Below are 15,224 nucleotides of genomic sequence, written 5' to 3' on the forward strand. Positions count from 1 at the left end.
ACCATAAAAAGAATGGGTGCTTAGGGAGCAAACTGGTTACCTCCGCTCACAAGCGTGAAATACCCTCCTAGACGAACAGTTAAAAAGGCAAACCTTCTCAGGTTCCACTTACGCACTTGGCTGCTAATTCTTAACATAAACTCCAAACACTGGTGTGTTTATTTTCTTCCAGTTAGCCCTAAGTTTTGGCTTTCACTCGGTTCCTGCTTTCACTTAGTATATATTTAGAATACAAGCATTAGTGATCGTTAGTGACCTTTTAGCACCGCTAGAGCACCGATCCCCCGGGGGGCTTCCTTTCTCCTGCCCAAGAAGTTTTTCCTGGCCACGGCCCACCCTGCAGCTCACCTCTCTAATCTCTTTCCTTTTATAAGACGTGAATGCAACATGGCTCGCTAGCTCAGCCGTTCCTAACCCTCAGGCACCCTCACCACGGATTAATCAGAACGGAACAGTTTTCTGCACATAGCAATGTAAACGCTCTCCTGGAAGGGGTCACTAGGAAGCTTTCAGGAAATGTCACTGGATCTGTTTTTGGAAGGCTTAAGATAGGCTCTTGGCGAACTGGAATGTTTGGAAGGCCAGATCCCATTCTCTGCAGAGAACCAGGGGAGAGGAAGTCGCAGTGCAGAAAGGCAGAGGGACCGGCCTCAGGGCTGAGTCATTAGGGGACTTGGATCTCAGCATGGCTACTCCACGGCCCGTGCTGCTCCCCAGATCTCATGTCTCATCTTCTCGGGAAGTGTGTTACTGAAAAACAGGACTTTCTAAAGGGGGAACAGCTCAGAAAAGAGAAAGAGCAGGAGCATCTGAGAAACATGAACTTGGAAGGAATATGGGCTTTTCCATGGAGAGGAAGCGTCTACACACTCTGTGCCTGGCACTGGTCACAGGGTTAAGGGCCGTCAAGAACAGCTGAGGCTTCGTTACCCCTTGGTTCCGGCCCCAGATTTGTTCTCCCCCTGGTTAGTCACCTCCCAATGCTGCCATGTCACCCCCTGCTTACAGCCCACACTGGCTTCCTGGTGCCCAGAGGTCAAGCCTGAGCTCCTGACTACTGATCCCCACTTACCTCTCTGGCCTTATTTTTTGTTTCTTACATCCCGAACCCTGGCCATGTCAAACTATTTGGGTTTATCAAATAACCTTCTGCTGTTTCATGCATAATTCTCTTTACCTGGAATACTTCGCCTTCCACATCTACCTGTTGGACAGCAACCTGCCCTTCAAGACTTGGGTCAAAGACGTCTTATCAACTGACCCCCATAACAGAAGGCAAATTAGCCTTTGGATGTATGTCTACTGTACCCGCACCACATTCTACTGTGATCGAGTGTTTTTGTTACCTGCTGGACTGTGAGCTCCTCAAGGTGAGGCTGGGCCGTACCCACCTTTGGTTCTCCAGCCCTCAGCCAGGGCCTGGTACCTGGCAAACGCTCAGTAAATATTCGCTGACTAAGTAAATAAGCCAGTGTTCTGTTTCCTGAGTATTTTCTTTCCTTCTGTGCATCTATCTTTTCATTATGATGGAAGTGAGGGAAGCCAGTCCCTCCCTTCCCTAGGGTCCCATCTCGATCTCTCTCACCCCTGCTACTTCCAAAGCTAGCATCGTGCCAACCTGCTTTCTGATTCATGGGTTTTAGGCCTTCACTGTCACTTCTGTCCCTGCCCCGTGTTCATCTGGTCCCCGCTATCGACCTCATTTACCACGCCCTACCGCACTCGTTCCTTTTCCCTCTGGCATGCCCCATTCTGCTTCAGCCAGGACTGGAAGCGGCGTTTGCTGCAGGACGATTTTTCTGGGTGAATTTTGTGTCCCTGTGTATTTTCGGTGTGACTAGATATAAATTTAGGGGAGGACATATTTGAAAAACACTCTTCTCTCTATCTCCACATGTGCTTGGGTATTTGCATCTGCCCAGCACTCACTCTGCAAGGCTGGAGAGAAGGAATGAATGAATGCACAGACCGAACAAATGCGTGAGTGAATCGACACTGCCGGATACGTGCCAGGTGCTTCCTTCCGCACAGGTTATCTCAGGAAGGCTACCGTGCTCAGTTCAAACAATCACAAGAACAGGAATAGTAAGCAAGGCGGGCAGGGCTTTGCTGGCAGATGCAGAGTACACCCCGCTCCTACCACCCAGTGAGAAGTTTGCTGTGGCCTGTCTCAGAGCCACAGAAGCAGGTCAGGCAGCCAAGGCTTGGAGAAATGAAGAGCAAACTCTGAGACAGGGCAGGGTCCCTTAAAAGTAACTGAGAATTGCTGAGGAGGGAATTAGCACCTCCAGATAAACCACTAAGAACAGACAGAGTGGCCCATGAGGACCCCACGTTGTCAAAGGCCAGGAGAGTAAAAGATAACCCAAGGGTAGCAAAAGGACTCTGGGCTAGACAGGCCCGATCTGTGTCCTGGCTTCAATTCTTATGAACTCTGGTGACTTCCGGCAGGCTCCTTACCCTCTTCCCTCAGCTTCCTCATCTCTCTTACATGCATGTCATCATGCCTCCTGAATATCACTGCGACAATTAAGTGAAATAATGTGCAGAGAAACTTTTCTCCCCATAGTGCCAGGTACGAGGTTGTTGATAGTATTACGTGAATGGTTAATTTTTCTTAAGTGTGGTTTACTTTTAAATCATGCTGTTGCTGGGGTATTAAAGTTGTATGAGGTATTAAGGACGTATGTGCAGTTAAGTTTGTAAAGAAATATCATTGCATAGTCTAGTAGCTGTCTCTCTCGTGTTGGAAAAAATGCTAACTTCTGGTGCTACAATATCCTAAACAGATTCCTGGAGCCACTGCTTGCAGCCGACTGTAGGTATAGGGAGAGGAGGAAGGAAATTCATGAACTCTAAAGCACTCTCTTTGCACTCTTTATTCTAAAACAGAGATGGAAACATTTTAGTATCTTGGGAAAAATACTGTCTAGAAGCCACCATCCTGATAACTTATTTTGGGCTTATACTGCATAATGGGGTGCCTACTGCCCCCTAACTTATTTCCCTAAATATTAAACACACGCACACAAGATGTTAAACATTCTTCAAGTTTTCTGAGATGCTACTGATAACTATTAACACACCCTGACTTAGAACTGACCCCTGAGTTGTTTTGCATATTTTTTTCCACATGAAAGCAAATTGAGGAAAAAATTTTAAACAATCTGAATGTAGATTCTACTTTAAATTCAGGCTGTGGGGCTTAAACTAAACTAGATCCTTTACCAACCCGCTAGCTGCAAAAAAAACAAAAAACAAAAAACAAAAAACCTATTTATTTTTCTTGCAAATGGACCATATACGAGGGTAAAACAAATGTCTTTCTGCCTTGAGATGTATATATATAACTGTTCCCCCCACCCCCTGGCCAAATTCCCAAAAGCCAAACATCTAACAGAATGACTGATATCACTCTTGCTTTAAACAAAACAAAACAAAAATTTTACCTCTCATCAAGTAGAAATCAGGAGATCTGAATTCTAGGCACAGTTTGGCCATGACCTAGCTCAGGGACTGTGGGAGGTCTCTCTGTTCTTGGTCCTTGTTCAGAGCTGGTAGGGCGGGCTTGGGAGAGGGAGAAGAGTTGATCTGAAACCCTACCCAACTCTAAAATCCTGACTCCAGACCAAAACATGGGTAAACAACGGCAAGATCTTGAAAAAAATATGTAATATCAACCTAAAACATGGGTACCGAGAAGACCTCTCTTATAAAGCCCTCTTTGAAGGAAATAAGCATTTTCGCATTCTGAACCGAGGGATGTCTTTCTGATTTTTCTCACCAATCCCTTTCATGTAGTAACAACTCCACCTGCTGGAACTTTAGGTTCGTGCTGCTAAAGGTGGGAGCTGTCTGGTAAGGTTCCGTGGCCTGAGCGCAAGCTGGGTTACGGGAGGAGGGTCTGTCCTCCACCGTATCCTTTTTGAAGAAGGTTAGCGCTGCCAACCCCTTCTTCCTACCTGTCAGGTCTTACGCAGGGCTGCTTGGGGCCCAGGGAACGACTAAGAAACCCCCAGAAGCGGGCACTCAGCGTGGGTCAGAATTTCTGCAGTTTTCTGAAAGATGATCCTTGGCTTCCCCCTCAGAGCCTCAGTCCTAGGGGTCCAGGTAATGCCTCTAGGACTGGAGTTCCGGAAACTAATCAGGAGCCTGAACACAGTGTGGGTTTGACGTGGTCAGCGGCAGGCCAGGGAGTGGAGGCCGTGGGAAGGCACAGATCTCAGCCCCGAACTGCTGCTATGGCCCCCACTAACACCCCGAAATTCATACCGCTAGGGCTTTTAAGGAGCCCAACCTTACTCTTCAAGATCAGGGGCCTAAGCTCTCATTCCAGAATCAGAAGTCAGAGGCCTAGGTTTTCGGTTCCACCTCTGCCCTTGCCTTGGGAGAGTGAGCTCTCCACTCAGGGCCTCTGAAAATGGGGAGATGAATGAACAGCCTCCAGTTTTGTTGTTCGACAATTCCTGTGTGTCTCCCATATTCCTCCGTGCACTGTGTGAAAACTTCCTGTTGATGGCATCATCTCTTTCTGCCCCAGTCTACCACTGATGGTGACAGTTTTGGGCCTTGTCACGGGGCAGGAAGGAGAAGCTTTGTGCAAGGGCTGTTGTTTGACCTCTGGGCTCCAGTGAGGGTGTAGCCTCTTCAGGGCAGGGAGAAATGCCAGCAGTCCCTGAGACGGGGCTGTCCAGAACTTACATCAGCCTCTTTCGGTGTAATCAATAGGCTCCAGGGCCAAGTGGATTAGACGCCTTTTTCCCCAAGCTCCCTACCCGTGCCTAGGGGAGCCCCGCACCACTGGCTCAGCTCCCACCTCACGTACCGTGCGCCCCCAGCCTCAGAGCCCAATTCAAGTGCAGAGCCCAGCCAGCCGGGTCCACAGAGACATGTTTAACAGTGATGAAAGCATCCTCGGGATTCATGGTGACTGATGACCACCACCTCTCCCCAGGCTCGGCCAGTGCAGACCTCCTCTGTCCTCTCAACTCAGCTGAAGAACAGTTGCCAAAGAGTTCCTGACAAGCACCCCTCTGGCACGTGGGCAGCGTTTCTGATCTCCCTCTAAAGGTCATCTTTCCACAGCTCCTCCCTTCCTGCCACCCCATCAGGAGTTGTTTATTTCACACAGCTAAATGCCATGGTCCTTCTCAGCTACCTTGGCAGCATTCCATCAGAGCACAGTCAACAAAGAGAACAGGAGAAGGCAGCAACCCAAAGACAAAGTATGGTGCCCAGCCCAATTCATAAATGTGACTTAGATATATTGCAGATGTCCTAGATCATATCCAGACTCCCTTCCTCTGCCATCAAAATTTTCCTTTTGGCTCCTGCAGGGTCCAACAGATCTCATGTAGCCGGGACACTCCTAGTTTAGCCTTTGGCTGCCCTTGAAAGGGACTCTAGATAATGCTAGGAAGACTGCCAAGAACATATATTGCTGTGTGGATTACAGCATCTAAGGTGAGGTGAGCGTGTGGAGTCTAGGGTAAGTGTAGGCATACCTCGTCCTCAGAAGTGACAAAGTGCTATCATGTACATTTTTCCTATTTAATCCTTAATCACTGCCCCGGAAAAAGGAAGGGCTGAGGAAGGAGGAGGCAAGTTTCGAGAGACCTTTGGAAAGAACACTACTGAGGAGTGAGGTCTCCTTCTGGTCCTGCATGGCTTTGGTTTGGGTAAGGGCCTACCCAAACCAAAGAAGATCGGCCCTAGGGAAACCCTCAGTCTGGGTCCAAAGAGTGAACCTGCAGAGGTACATGAGTGTCTACAGCAGAACCTGGAGGCAGGCGCTGTCTCCCAGCCCAGACTCCCTAGAGAGCCAAGGCTGGAGCAAAGATGTCCTGGAAGAGGAAAATCCGCTTATGCCTCACACAGGGTGGCAGCATTTCAGAGACCAACAAATACTAGACGCTGATATTTTTTCGCTACTTGGCTAGGAGACGCTATTCACTGAGGCTTGGCTGGGAGACTTCATTCTTCTCTGGCAGTCTCTCCAAGGTTCTACATGTAGCCCTTTGGGGGAAGGAGGGAGGAAATAAACCCTAGAAAAGAGTGTCAGCTAGGTAGACTGGCTTCCCTTGTAAACATCTGAGGAAGGACCCTCATCAGAAAGATGCCCATTCCTAGACTTGGTGGCCTGCCGCATACTGAGATCTCTCGCCATCTCTGCTCAGTTAGCAGCAAAGGAGAAAATCCAGAGATTCTACTTTGCCTCTACACCTTTCCTCATGTAGGTACTCAGGGAAGTCATGTGTTTTAATGAGCCCAGTAACTGAATTTTAGTGAGCATCTCCGGTGATTTTAGGAAGTATGTCTGAACTGGTGTATTACATAGAACGATAACAGTGAACATTACTGAGTCCCAACCACATGTCCAGGCATTGTAATAAACACTTCATGTGGATTAACTCACTTAATGCTCACAACGATCCTAAGAGGTAAAGACTCTTCTTATCCTCATTCTATAGGTGAGAAAACTAAGGCACAGAGATTACGTATCTAGCTAGTGAGGCAGCCGGAAGGAAGCCCAGGCAGTCTGCACCCCCGATCCGTCCACACAACCATTGGGCTTAGATCACATCTGAAAATGTGGCGCATGCCCCTGGAATGCACTTATCTCTTGCTGGACCAGGTAGTGGGGCTCCTTTGACACTAAAGCTGTGGCCCATGGATCCACCTCTGGACCCCCAAACTTTTGGGGCTGCTTGGGTGACAGCTACGCCTGTGCTGACACAGAATCCAGCGACCCCAACAGAATTTTCTTACTGGCATCTCCTGCTCTGTCTCCTTTCTCTCCTTTCTCTCCTTTTGGGCCTCGGTCACCTGAAAGGGAGGAGGAAAACTGGCATTAGAAATGGAAGTAAATCTTAATGGTAAATAAAGTACGATATGCAGAAGACTTATTAACCCGAGACCAGAGAGAACCTCAGGCAGGAGCCAGTAGCTCTGGAGGGCATGGCATGATGGAAAAAAAAGCTTGAGCTAATTCCGCTGTCAGGTTCTGGTCACCCCAGGAAGGGGAGGGCCCCAGATGAGGAATTTCCTTCCCTCCTCGTTAACACTTAGCAAAGCGGTGCAGCACAGACCAAAGCAGTAGTGATATTCAACAGGAAGAAGACAAAGCAAAGACGTTCCTATTAAATAATCAAGGGTCTGGAAGTCCACATCCAAGTTATAAGCATAGGAGGAGAAAAGGAGGGCAGGTCTTCAGTTACGTAGGGAGAGACATAGGTTATGTGTCAGGCAGATTTACCTGTGGGTGAGGCTATAAAACATGAGGGAGAGGCCCCAGGAATTGTGAAATTTCTTTCCCAGGATATGGTTAAAAAACCAGAGAAGGCTCTTTTCCCAGTTAGCATCCTACTCTACGAAAATGTAGTAGGCTCTGACACCACTCATGCAAAGGTTAAAATGACCAAAGAATTCTATTCCAAGTACCTCCATAAAGATATCTGCAAATCAAAGTTCATGGCATATCGTCTGGTGAAAAAAATCAAGCCAACAAGTTTCAGAGGAGGATGCCAAGTGTGATTCAAGTTTTTGTTTGTTTTTTTTTTGTTTTTAAGAAAAAACAAGGCAACCATATATGTAAACATGAATATGCTGAGAAAAAGGTTTGGCAGGATATGCTCCAAACTGTTTACAGTAGTTATTCTAAAGAATAACAGCCTAAGGGACCTAGGGCGAGGGGACTCACTTTTTACTTTACACTTTCTACACTTCTGTATGGTTACAGTTTTTCAACAAGCATGTGCTGCTTTGGTAATCTGTTTTAAAGTCGATTATAAAAAATGCGGATCATAAAAGGACGGAAAACCTCAGGCTGTTTAATCACCAGCTGGAAAGTGAAATAAAAGTTCCCAGAGATGCTGATGCAAGATTCAGAGTCCATCCTGGATGTGGGGTGGGAATGATTAGCAGAATGTCTTTCTTAGGCTTCATTTTAACAAGTGAGAGGCGGAGTCTGGAGGAAGACTATCACGTTTCCTTGTCTTCTTCTGCAATGATGATAGGTCTGGATGCTTTTGAAATGAACATGAAAAGACAGGGACTGACTATAAAGTGGGGTCCCCTAACACAGAACGAGGCAACTAGCAATAAAAAGGGAAAAGTCGGAAGAAACACTATTTGGTAATGCAAAGCTGAGAACTGATTTAAGTTTGAAATGTCTGGGGAATAAAAATAAATTCCTCACAGTCCTGTGAGGAATCCGGCAGTGCTGGAGAGGAGGTGGCTGTCCCAAGTCTGCGGCCTCTGGGTCTCTCCTGCGGGCCCACTTTCCTGGCGTGGCTTCCTCTGAGCTACAGCCAGTAGTAATCCTGGTTCTCCCTTGCATTTCTACAGCACTTTAGAGTTTACAAAGTGTTTTTACACATGCATATCCCATTTAATCCTCGTGACAGTCCTGTGAAATATGGTATCATAAGGATTTCTAGCTTTTTGATGAAGAAAGTGGTGTCCGATGACGAGATTAAATGACTTGCTCGAGGCCACTTAGCCGGTCAGTGGCAGCCAGAATTTGAAGCCAGTCCATTCACTCCAATGCCCATGCTGACGAGCAGGGGTGCTCAGAGACCGTCATTACCTTTGAACCCACGCATGCCCATTGTTCCTGTGGCTCCCGGCTTCCCATCATCGCCCTTGGGGCCAGGCAGTCCTGGGGTTCCTCTCTCCCCTGGAAGACCTGGGGAGACAAGAGACAAACTGGAGAGCCTCAGACTCTGAACTGAAAGGGCCCTGAGAGGTCATCCAGCTCAGCAGCTGACCTCGACCATGTGCCTCCCCGTGCCTGCCTCTGCTTCCTGGTTCTCTCAGGTAATTTAAAGATGCTACAAAAGCGGTGTGTCAAAGGTCAATTCAAACCTTCCCCAACAGCACCTTTTATTCAGTTCGGTTAGGCCCTTACCCCAGAAAGACTTAATTCTATTGTGAGTGACGGTGCTGGTGCCAACCCCATTCAGGAGATGTCCCTTTACCTTCAGCTGTGCTGGAGATTTAGGTTTGCAAACTTTTTTTATTTTTATTTTTATTTTTTGGAGCATTTTCTAAGTGCCAGGCACTGTTCTGGATGCTTTGTATAAAGCATTTGATCTAATCCTCACCGTAAACTGAGGTAAATATTATTTCACCTGTGTTACAAGTGAGGAAGCTGAGGCTCAGAAATTAAGTAACCTGCCCATCGTCATGCAGCAGAGAGGCAGGAACTGAGTCCTGGTCTTTTTGAATTAAAAGACCCCTGTCGGTCAGCTTCATCTCACACTGATTAAAAGAGCTTACTGGTACTCGGGGTGGGAGGAAGATGTATTTAGGAAAAAAATCAAAAAGATCCTTTTCTTGTAAACACCGGGAAGTCTCGGGATGGGAATCATAGACTAGAGAGAGGAAGAAAGTCAGTAAACAAGATGGACGCCCTGCTACCAGGCCAGACCCCAGGGCTCCGACATGAGGCCCCATTGCTGTCCCCCCTCCACCCCCACCCCCGCATGTCACCAGGGAGAGCCAGAATCAACAAATGTGACAGGCCTGGGCCCCCAAGCTCCTGACCTAAGCTCACAGTTATTTCTGCAAAGCAGAGCAGCTTTAATTAATTACTAATTGTTCTTTCCTGCTGTGGTTGTTAGTTGGTTTTCTTTGGGCTTTTTCTGTGATAGGGAGAAACTGTCTCCTACTAATCATTCCTCCAGAGGACAGGTGGCCCTAAGAGGGTGGCGGGACCTCAGAGAAGGGCTTAATTTCTTTCTTTCCTTCCTAACACAATGTTCCTAGGTCCAATGGCCCGGTTGCCTCAGAATCGTGGATCTAACGCAGGATGTGCCCGGAGCTCCCCATCCTCTAATTCGCTAAGGCAGAAAAAAGGGTTCTGCAGCACAGACACCCCTTGGGCCTTCTCAATTTTGAGTAGGGGCTTTCCTGGGGGCGGGAGGCTGGGAGTGGAGCCCCGGCCACGGGCTCTCCCTCCGCCAGCCTCTACTTCCTCTCCTGTCTGCAGCCTCCTTAGAGATTTAGGAAGGAGATGGTTCGGAGGTATGACTCCTCATATAAACAAACACGCACCGTTTCCCTGATAAACACTGAAGGAGGCACAGCATACCTGGAGAGTTGGTCCAGATCACAGAATACCCTCAATTCCTTCTGAAAGCTCTGGTCACACAGACCCTGACTCCTGCCTTAGGAATGGCTTCAGGGAGCTATGAGCCTCTCATTTCCTTTAGATCCTGATGTTTTCTATGAAGAAGTGTTTGCTCCATCCTATTGTTATGCCAACAACCTATTAGTCTCTTAACAGAACAGAGCATTCGAGGCTGATTTGATTGGGCACTCTCCCAGGGAGCCCCGCCACCGATACCAATGAGAAGGCAGTGGGTCAGCGATGGATTGGAGGCCCTTCCCCTTCCTGGTGTGCCCAGGTTCCTCCTGGAGGTCTCCTTATTACCTCGAAGTCCAGGTAATCCAGGGGTTCCAGGCTCGCCTTCCTTCCCTTCGTCACCCTGATCACCTTTGGGGCCTGGTGGTCCTAAAGGGGTTACAAAGAGAACCAATGTTAGAGGGCAGCTTTTTGGAACAGGGCACTTGAAGAGGAAATACAAATCCCTTCTTTAGAGAGGAAGAATCAGCATGATGCTTTAGAAGCATCCAGGACTCTACCCTGCCCAGTCTTATATGTGTGCAGTAGAGCAATCAGGGAAAGCTTCGTGGAAGAAGTAATATCCAGGGTGAAATCTCAATGTGGAATAGAAGATGACTAATAAGCAAAAGGAGAAGTAGGGGTGTGTGATGAACTGAATGTCTATGTGTCTTCCAAATGCATGTGTTGAAACCCTGATCCTCCAGGGTGCTGGTGTTAGGAGGTGGGGCCTTTGGGTGGTGATTAGGGTTAGACGAGGTCATGAGGATGGGGCCCTGATGATGAGATTAGTGCCCTTGTAAGAAGAGCCACCAGAGATTTCTCTCGCTCCCTTCCACCCTCTCACTGGGGAGCATACTTTCTCTGTCATAGAAGGATATAGCAAGAAGGTGGCTGTCTGCAAACCAGAAAGAGGGCTCTCACCAGAACCCAACCATGCCAGCGCCCTGACCCCAGACTTCCAGCCTCCACAACTGTGAGAAAGAAATGTCTGCTGTTTAAGTTACCCAGTTTGTGGTAGGTTGTTATAGCAGCCCGAACAGACTGAGACCGAGCAAAAGGGGCTAGTTCCAGGCAGAGTGAACAGTCCCTACAAGAGCTTAAAGAAAGAGATATACGAGCCATGATGGGATTAGAAGCTGGGATACGAAGGATGAGAAAGCAGAGGTCCTGAAGGCCTGGCCTAAGTGCTGGGCTTGACCCTGAGGGCACCAGGCCTGATGGGGGCGGGCGGGGGGCGGGGGCGGCTGAGAGAAATGCATGATCAGATTGCACAGAAGGAAGACCACTCAGGCTGCGATGCTGGAAAATGGGTTGAAACAACAGGGAAAGCAGAGGCAGGGGGGCCAAGGAGAGGCTGCACCCAGGTGAGAGGTGATGAAGCCCTGAATTAGGAAAGCGGTGGCGGGGAGGGATGTGGGCCATTGGTTGGAAGCAGGAGAGACAGACGCGGCTCAGCATAGGTGAAGGCAGGGGAGGCTGCCAGGATCATGTTCAGATTCTGGCTGAAGCACCTGGATGAAAGGGGGGTTTCTAATTGCTCCTGAGCGGGGCTTCCTTCCAGGGCAAGACTTCAGTGTGGCAGGAATTCTAGTGTCTGTTTCAGTCTCCACAACAATACTGGGTGTTGAAGTTACTCGTCTGAGGCCACACAGGCAGCTAGCAAGGGAAGGAGCTGTAGTTCCAACGCAGGGCTGTTTGGCCCTCCGCCTCACTCATCACCCTAGCCCTCTTGCCGTTTCCAGAATGCAAACTGAAACTTCCCACCCCCGCGGCCTGCGGTTCCCAGGCTGGCGAGGCAGGGAATCAACCTGCTATCACCGCCTGCCCCCACCCCTCCCAAGGCTGCTCCTTGCCACCTTCTTGGCCAAACCTCCTCTGATCCGTCGTTTCTGCTGAAAGCAGGCACAGCCTGTTCGAACGCACGTACTCGGTGCCATTTGACATTTACCTCACACTGCCTTGCCCTGTAGTCATAAGTGTATGCGCCCTCATTTTCCTAACAAATTGCCAGCTCCCTGACAGGACTACATCCTCGACATCCCTGTTCCAGCGGTGAAGATCCAGACTCTAAGCTCTCCACGGCTGCTGCTTTGTGAGAGAAAAGGAGGACCAAGGAAAATGCACTGAGTTGAAGAGCGTCCCCTCAAAACGCACGTCCACCCAGAACCTCAGAATGCGGCCTTATTTGGAAACAGGGTTTTTCGCAGATGTAATCAGTTAGCATAAGGTCATACTGGAGTAGAGTGGGCCCTGACCCAATGACTAGTATTTGTTATTAGAAGAGAAAACACAGATAGCCACATGGGGAGAATGCCGCGTGACGATGGAGACAGATACCGGAGTGATGTATCTACAAGCCAAGGAACACCAAGGATTCTTGCAACATCAGAAGTTTGCAAGAGGCCAAGTAGGATCCTCAAGCTGTCGGAGGGAGGATGGCCCTGGGGCCCCTTTGATTTCAGACCTCCAGCCTCCAGAACTATGAGAGAATTTCTGTTGTTTTAAGCCTTCGAGCTCGTGGTACTTTTGTTATGGGAACGTGTATACCCACGGCATAGCAGTAATGTCTTGCACAATAAATAATTGATGAATGAATGAGTGTATGAGATCAGAGGGTGTTAATACATACAAAACAACCGTGAGGCCAAGATCAAGATGTACTGATACATTCCAAAAGTTGGCACTCTCCTCAGACCCTAACCAAAGTTGACAGCTATTTAATAATTCAATGGCACATGCACAGAGAAAAAGTAATCGACAATTTTAAAATGCACGAGTCACACGAATCATTTAAGGAGGACTGGGTTTTGGAGCCAGCTTCCTCTTTTCTGTAAAGAAAAGCAAAGTCAGACTAGCCATATTGATGATCTCACTTTTCAGGTGACAGAGTTGAGGCAAAGAACCTGTTTGGAACACACCTAAGAATATACAGCAAAGGAAAGACATCGTGAAGAAGCGAATGAGCTTCCCTTTGGGGCAATCTCCTGGCCAGGTTAAGGCTACAGAAAGGGCACTGAGAGAGGTTCCCGGATCTCCGCACTCCTTGAGCTGCCACGGGGCTGGACCTCTGTCCCCCAGTGCACCCCGCCACTTTTCACTCTCCTTTGCCCACTCCACCCCTCTCCTTGTGGGACACAGGGCTCCAGAAATTGAGCTGGTTAAGAACGCAATGGATCAAACACTCCAACTTGTTCTACTGGCTCTGATGCGGATGTGACTCAAGGTACGGATATTCCCAAGAGTAATTCTCACAAGGGGAGGATGCTGCCCAGTGGAATGACCTTAATGGTGGGACATCAGGGTGGCAAACATCATTTGGAAGGTGGGAGCCGAGTATGAATATGGAGCATCTTGAGTTCATGTCCTGGTTCTACAAAAATCTAAGTAAAAATTCCTTTGCCAGGCATTTATAGTGAGAAGTGGATTAAAAAACAGAGTGGCTATAAAGGGCCTTGGTAACCTTCGAGTAGCAAGGTCATCCTTGAACATCTGTATCCCACTTTGTATAACACTTCATCAGAACTATTCTTAGACAACTGTGTATGGGGATTCTAAGTTGCACCTGAAATCACCCTGCCAAGCTTGGCTGGATCATTCAGGCAGAGACAGGTCTGAAAAACATTCTATACGTGGACACAGTTTTTAAGACACTATGAATGGTAAGCGAGGGCCTTTACTAGAGATTATTGGGTAAAGGTTGGGGTGAGTAGTAAAGGTGGGCCCTGGTTTCTGAACCTTCTCAGCAGACTCAGAGCGGCCTAAAATGGGGCCAGTGTGAGTCTCGTGCGGCCAGGCTGCCTGGGGCTCTCAGGACCAAGCGTGTCTTCAAATCATTGCTGTCCGTGGGTAATGCCCTCTCAGGGCCTGGCTTTTTATCATTTTCTCTGGAATCCTGGCTGAAAATCTTAAGCTTGCTTTGCGACTTCTCCCTTTCCTCTGCCTTCCCTACCCTGTCACTCACTCTTCAAGGCCTGTCACTGAGGTAATTCCCGTGTCCCGTCTCTACCTCCTTCCTCACTGCCACCAAGCACAGCAAGGTCCTCCTGGCCTCACTCCCGGCCGTTGGCACCTGCTTGCCTCCAGTCTCTCTCTCCAAGCCTTCTGAGCACTGCTGTTGATTAATCTCATCAGAATCAAGTGAACTCAGAACCCTCAGAGGCCCCCCACAGGACGATGTGCTATGGTCCCCTCTGTTGGAGACCCCTGCAGGTCATTCCCAAGTGATCCCTTCTGCAAACTTACAGTGGGATGCTTCTGGGCACAAACTCTCTTTCACCTCAGCAAAAACAGTCTTCTCGTGATGACTCCCAATCCTCTCCTTTCCAAGAATCCTTGTCATCTTAGCCCAGGGACTCACCTTCATGTGCACCCTTCTGATCTCTTAGGGCGCCAGGACAGAGCCCCCAAATCTCAGAGCTGGAAGGAGCCTCAGGCATCACTATGCATGAACTCTGCATGCATGGGGGGATGCCCCTGACCCTGGTTGGGCCACCTGTGCCCACTTGTGGGGCACTGTCACTCACCCTGGATTGTGGTCCCCAAGGAGATTAGTCCCTCTGCGGGGGTGGAGGCACCCACTCTGTGGCCCTGCGCTTCACACAGCACCCGGCACACACTAGAGACTCAAAGAATGGCTTCTGGGCGGTCGTAGAGGCCATTGTGGTATCAGCGGTCCCAGTGCTATCTAGATAAGCTTTTTAACTTTTCGACTTTGTACACTGTTGCCTTCTCACCTTTTCTAGCACTGGAGCAGGCCAGAGCACGGAGGTGGGCTCGGACACAGGGGAGCAGGGTCTGCTTCTCCTCCATCGCGAAAATAGCCCCAGAGTCCCCACTGCTGTGCCTATATGTTCCGGGGTGCCAGCAACTCCTTCCTAACTGCTTCTTAGAGAGGGCCTGGGGAATGGGACCCCCGTGCCCGGGGTCCCCTCTCGGAGCCCTCCGCCAGTCTCGTCTACTGCCCCACATTGCCCCGGGGGCAGTTCCGCCCTCACGCAGGCTGCCCATGAGCTGCTCCAGCTGGAAGCATCTCCAGAACAGAACAATGTTTGGGAGAAACACCAGGATTCTTCTGGGAATCCGCGCACAGGGAGGG

At 49.1% G+C, this 15,224-nt stretch overlaps 1 protein-coding gene across 3 annotated transcripts in view; it reads right to left on the reverse strand.

The window, feature by feature from the left end:
* Positions 1–15,224, reverse strand: part of SCARA5 (scavenger receptor class A member 5) — a 93,951-nt gene that overhangs the window by 15,989 nt on the left and 62,738 nt on the right. For all 3 annotated transcript variants that reach the window (XM_016144650.2, XM_016144651.2, XM_016144649.2), the window contains exons 5-7: positions 10,436–10,516; positions 8,588–8,686; positions 6,769–6,825 (exon numbers count right to left, since the gene is read on the reverse strand). In XM_016144650.2, coding sequence (XP_016000136.2) covers positions 6,769–6,825; positions 8,588–8,686; positions 10,436–10,516 — 237 coding nt within the window. The remainder of the gene's footprint in view (positions 1–6,768; positions 6,826–8,587; positions 8,687–10,435; positions 10,517–15,224) is intronic.

The sequence above is a fragment of the Rousettus aegyptiacus genome, unplaced genomic scaffold (genome assembly GCF_014176215.1).
Source record: "Rousettus aegyptiacus isolate mRouAeg1 unplaced genomic scaffold, mRouAeg1.p scaffold_m13_p_16, whole genome shotgun sequence".
NCBI classification, from domain to species: domain Eukaryota; kingdom Metazoa; phylum Chordata; class Mammalia; order Chiroptera; family Pteropodidae; genus Rousettus; species Rousettus aegyptiacus.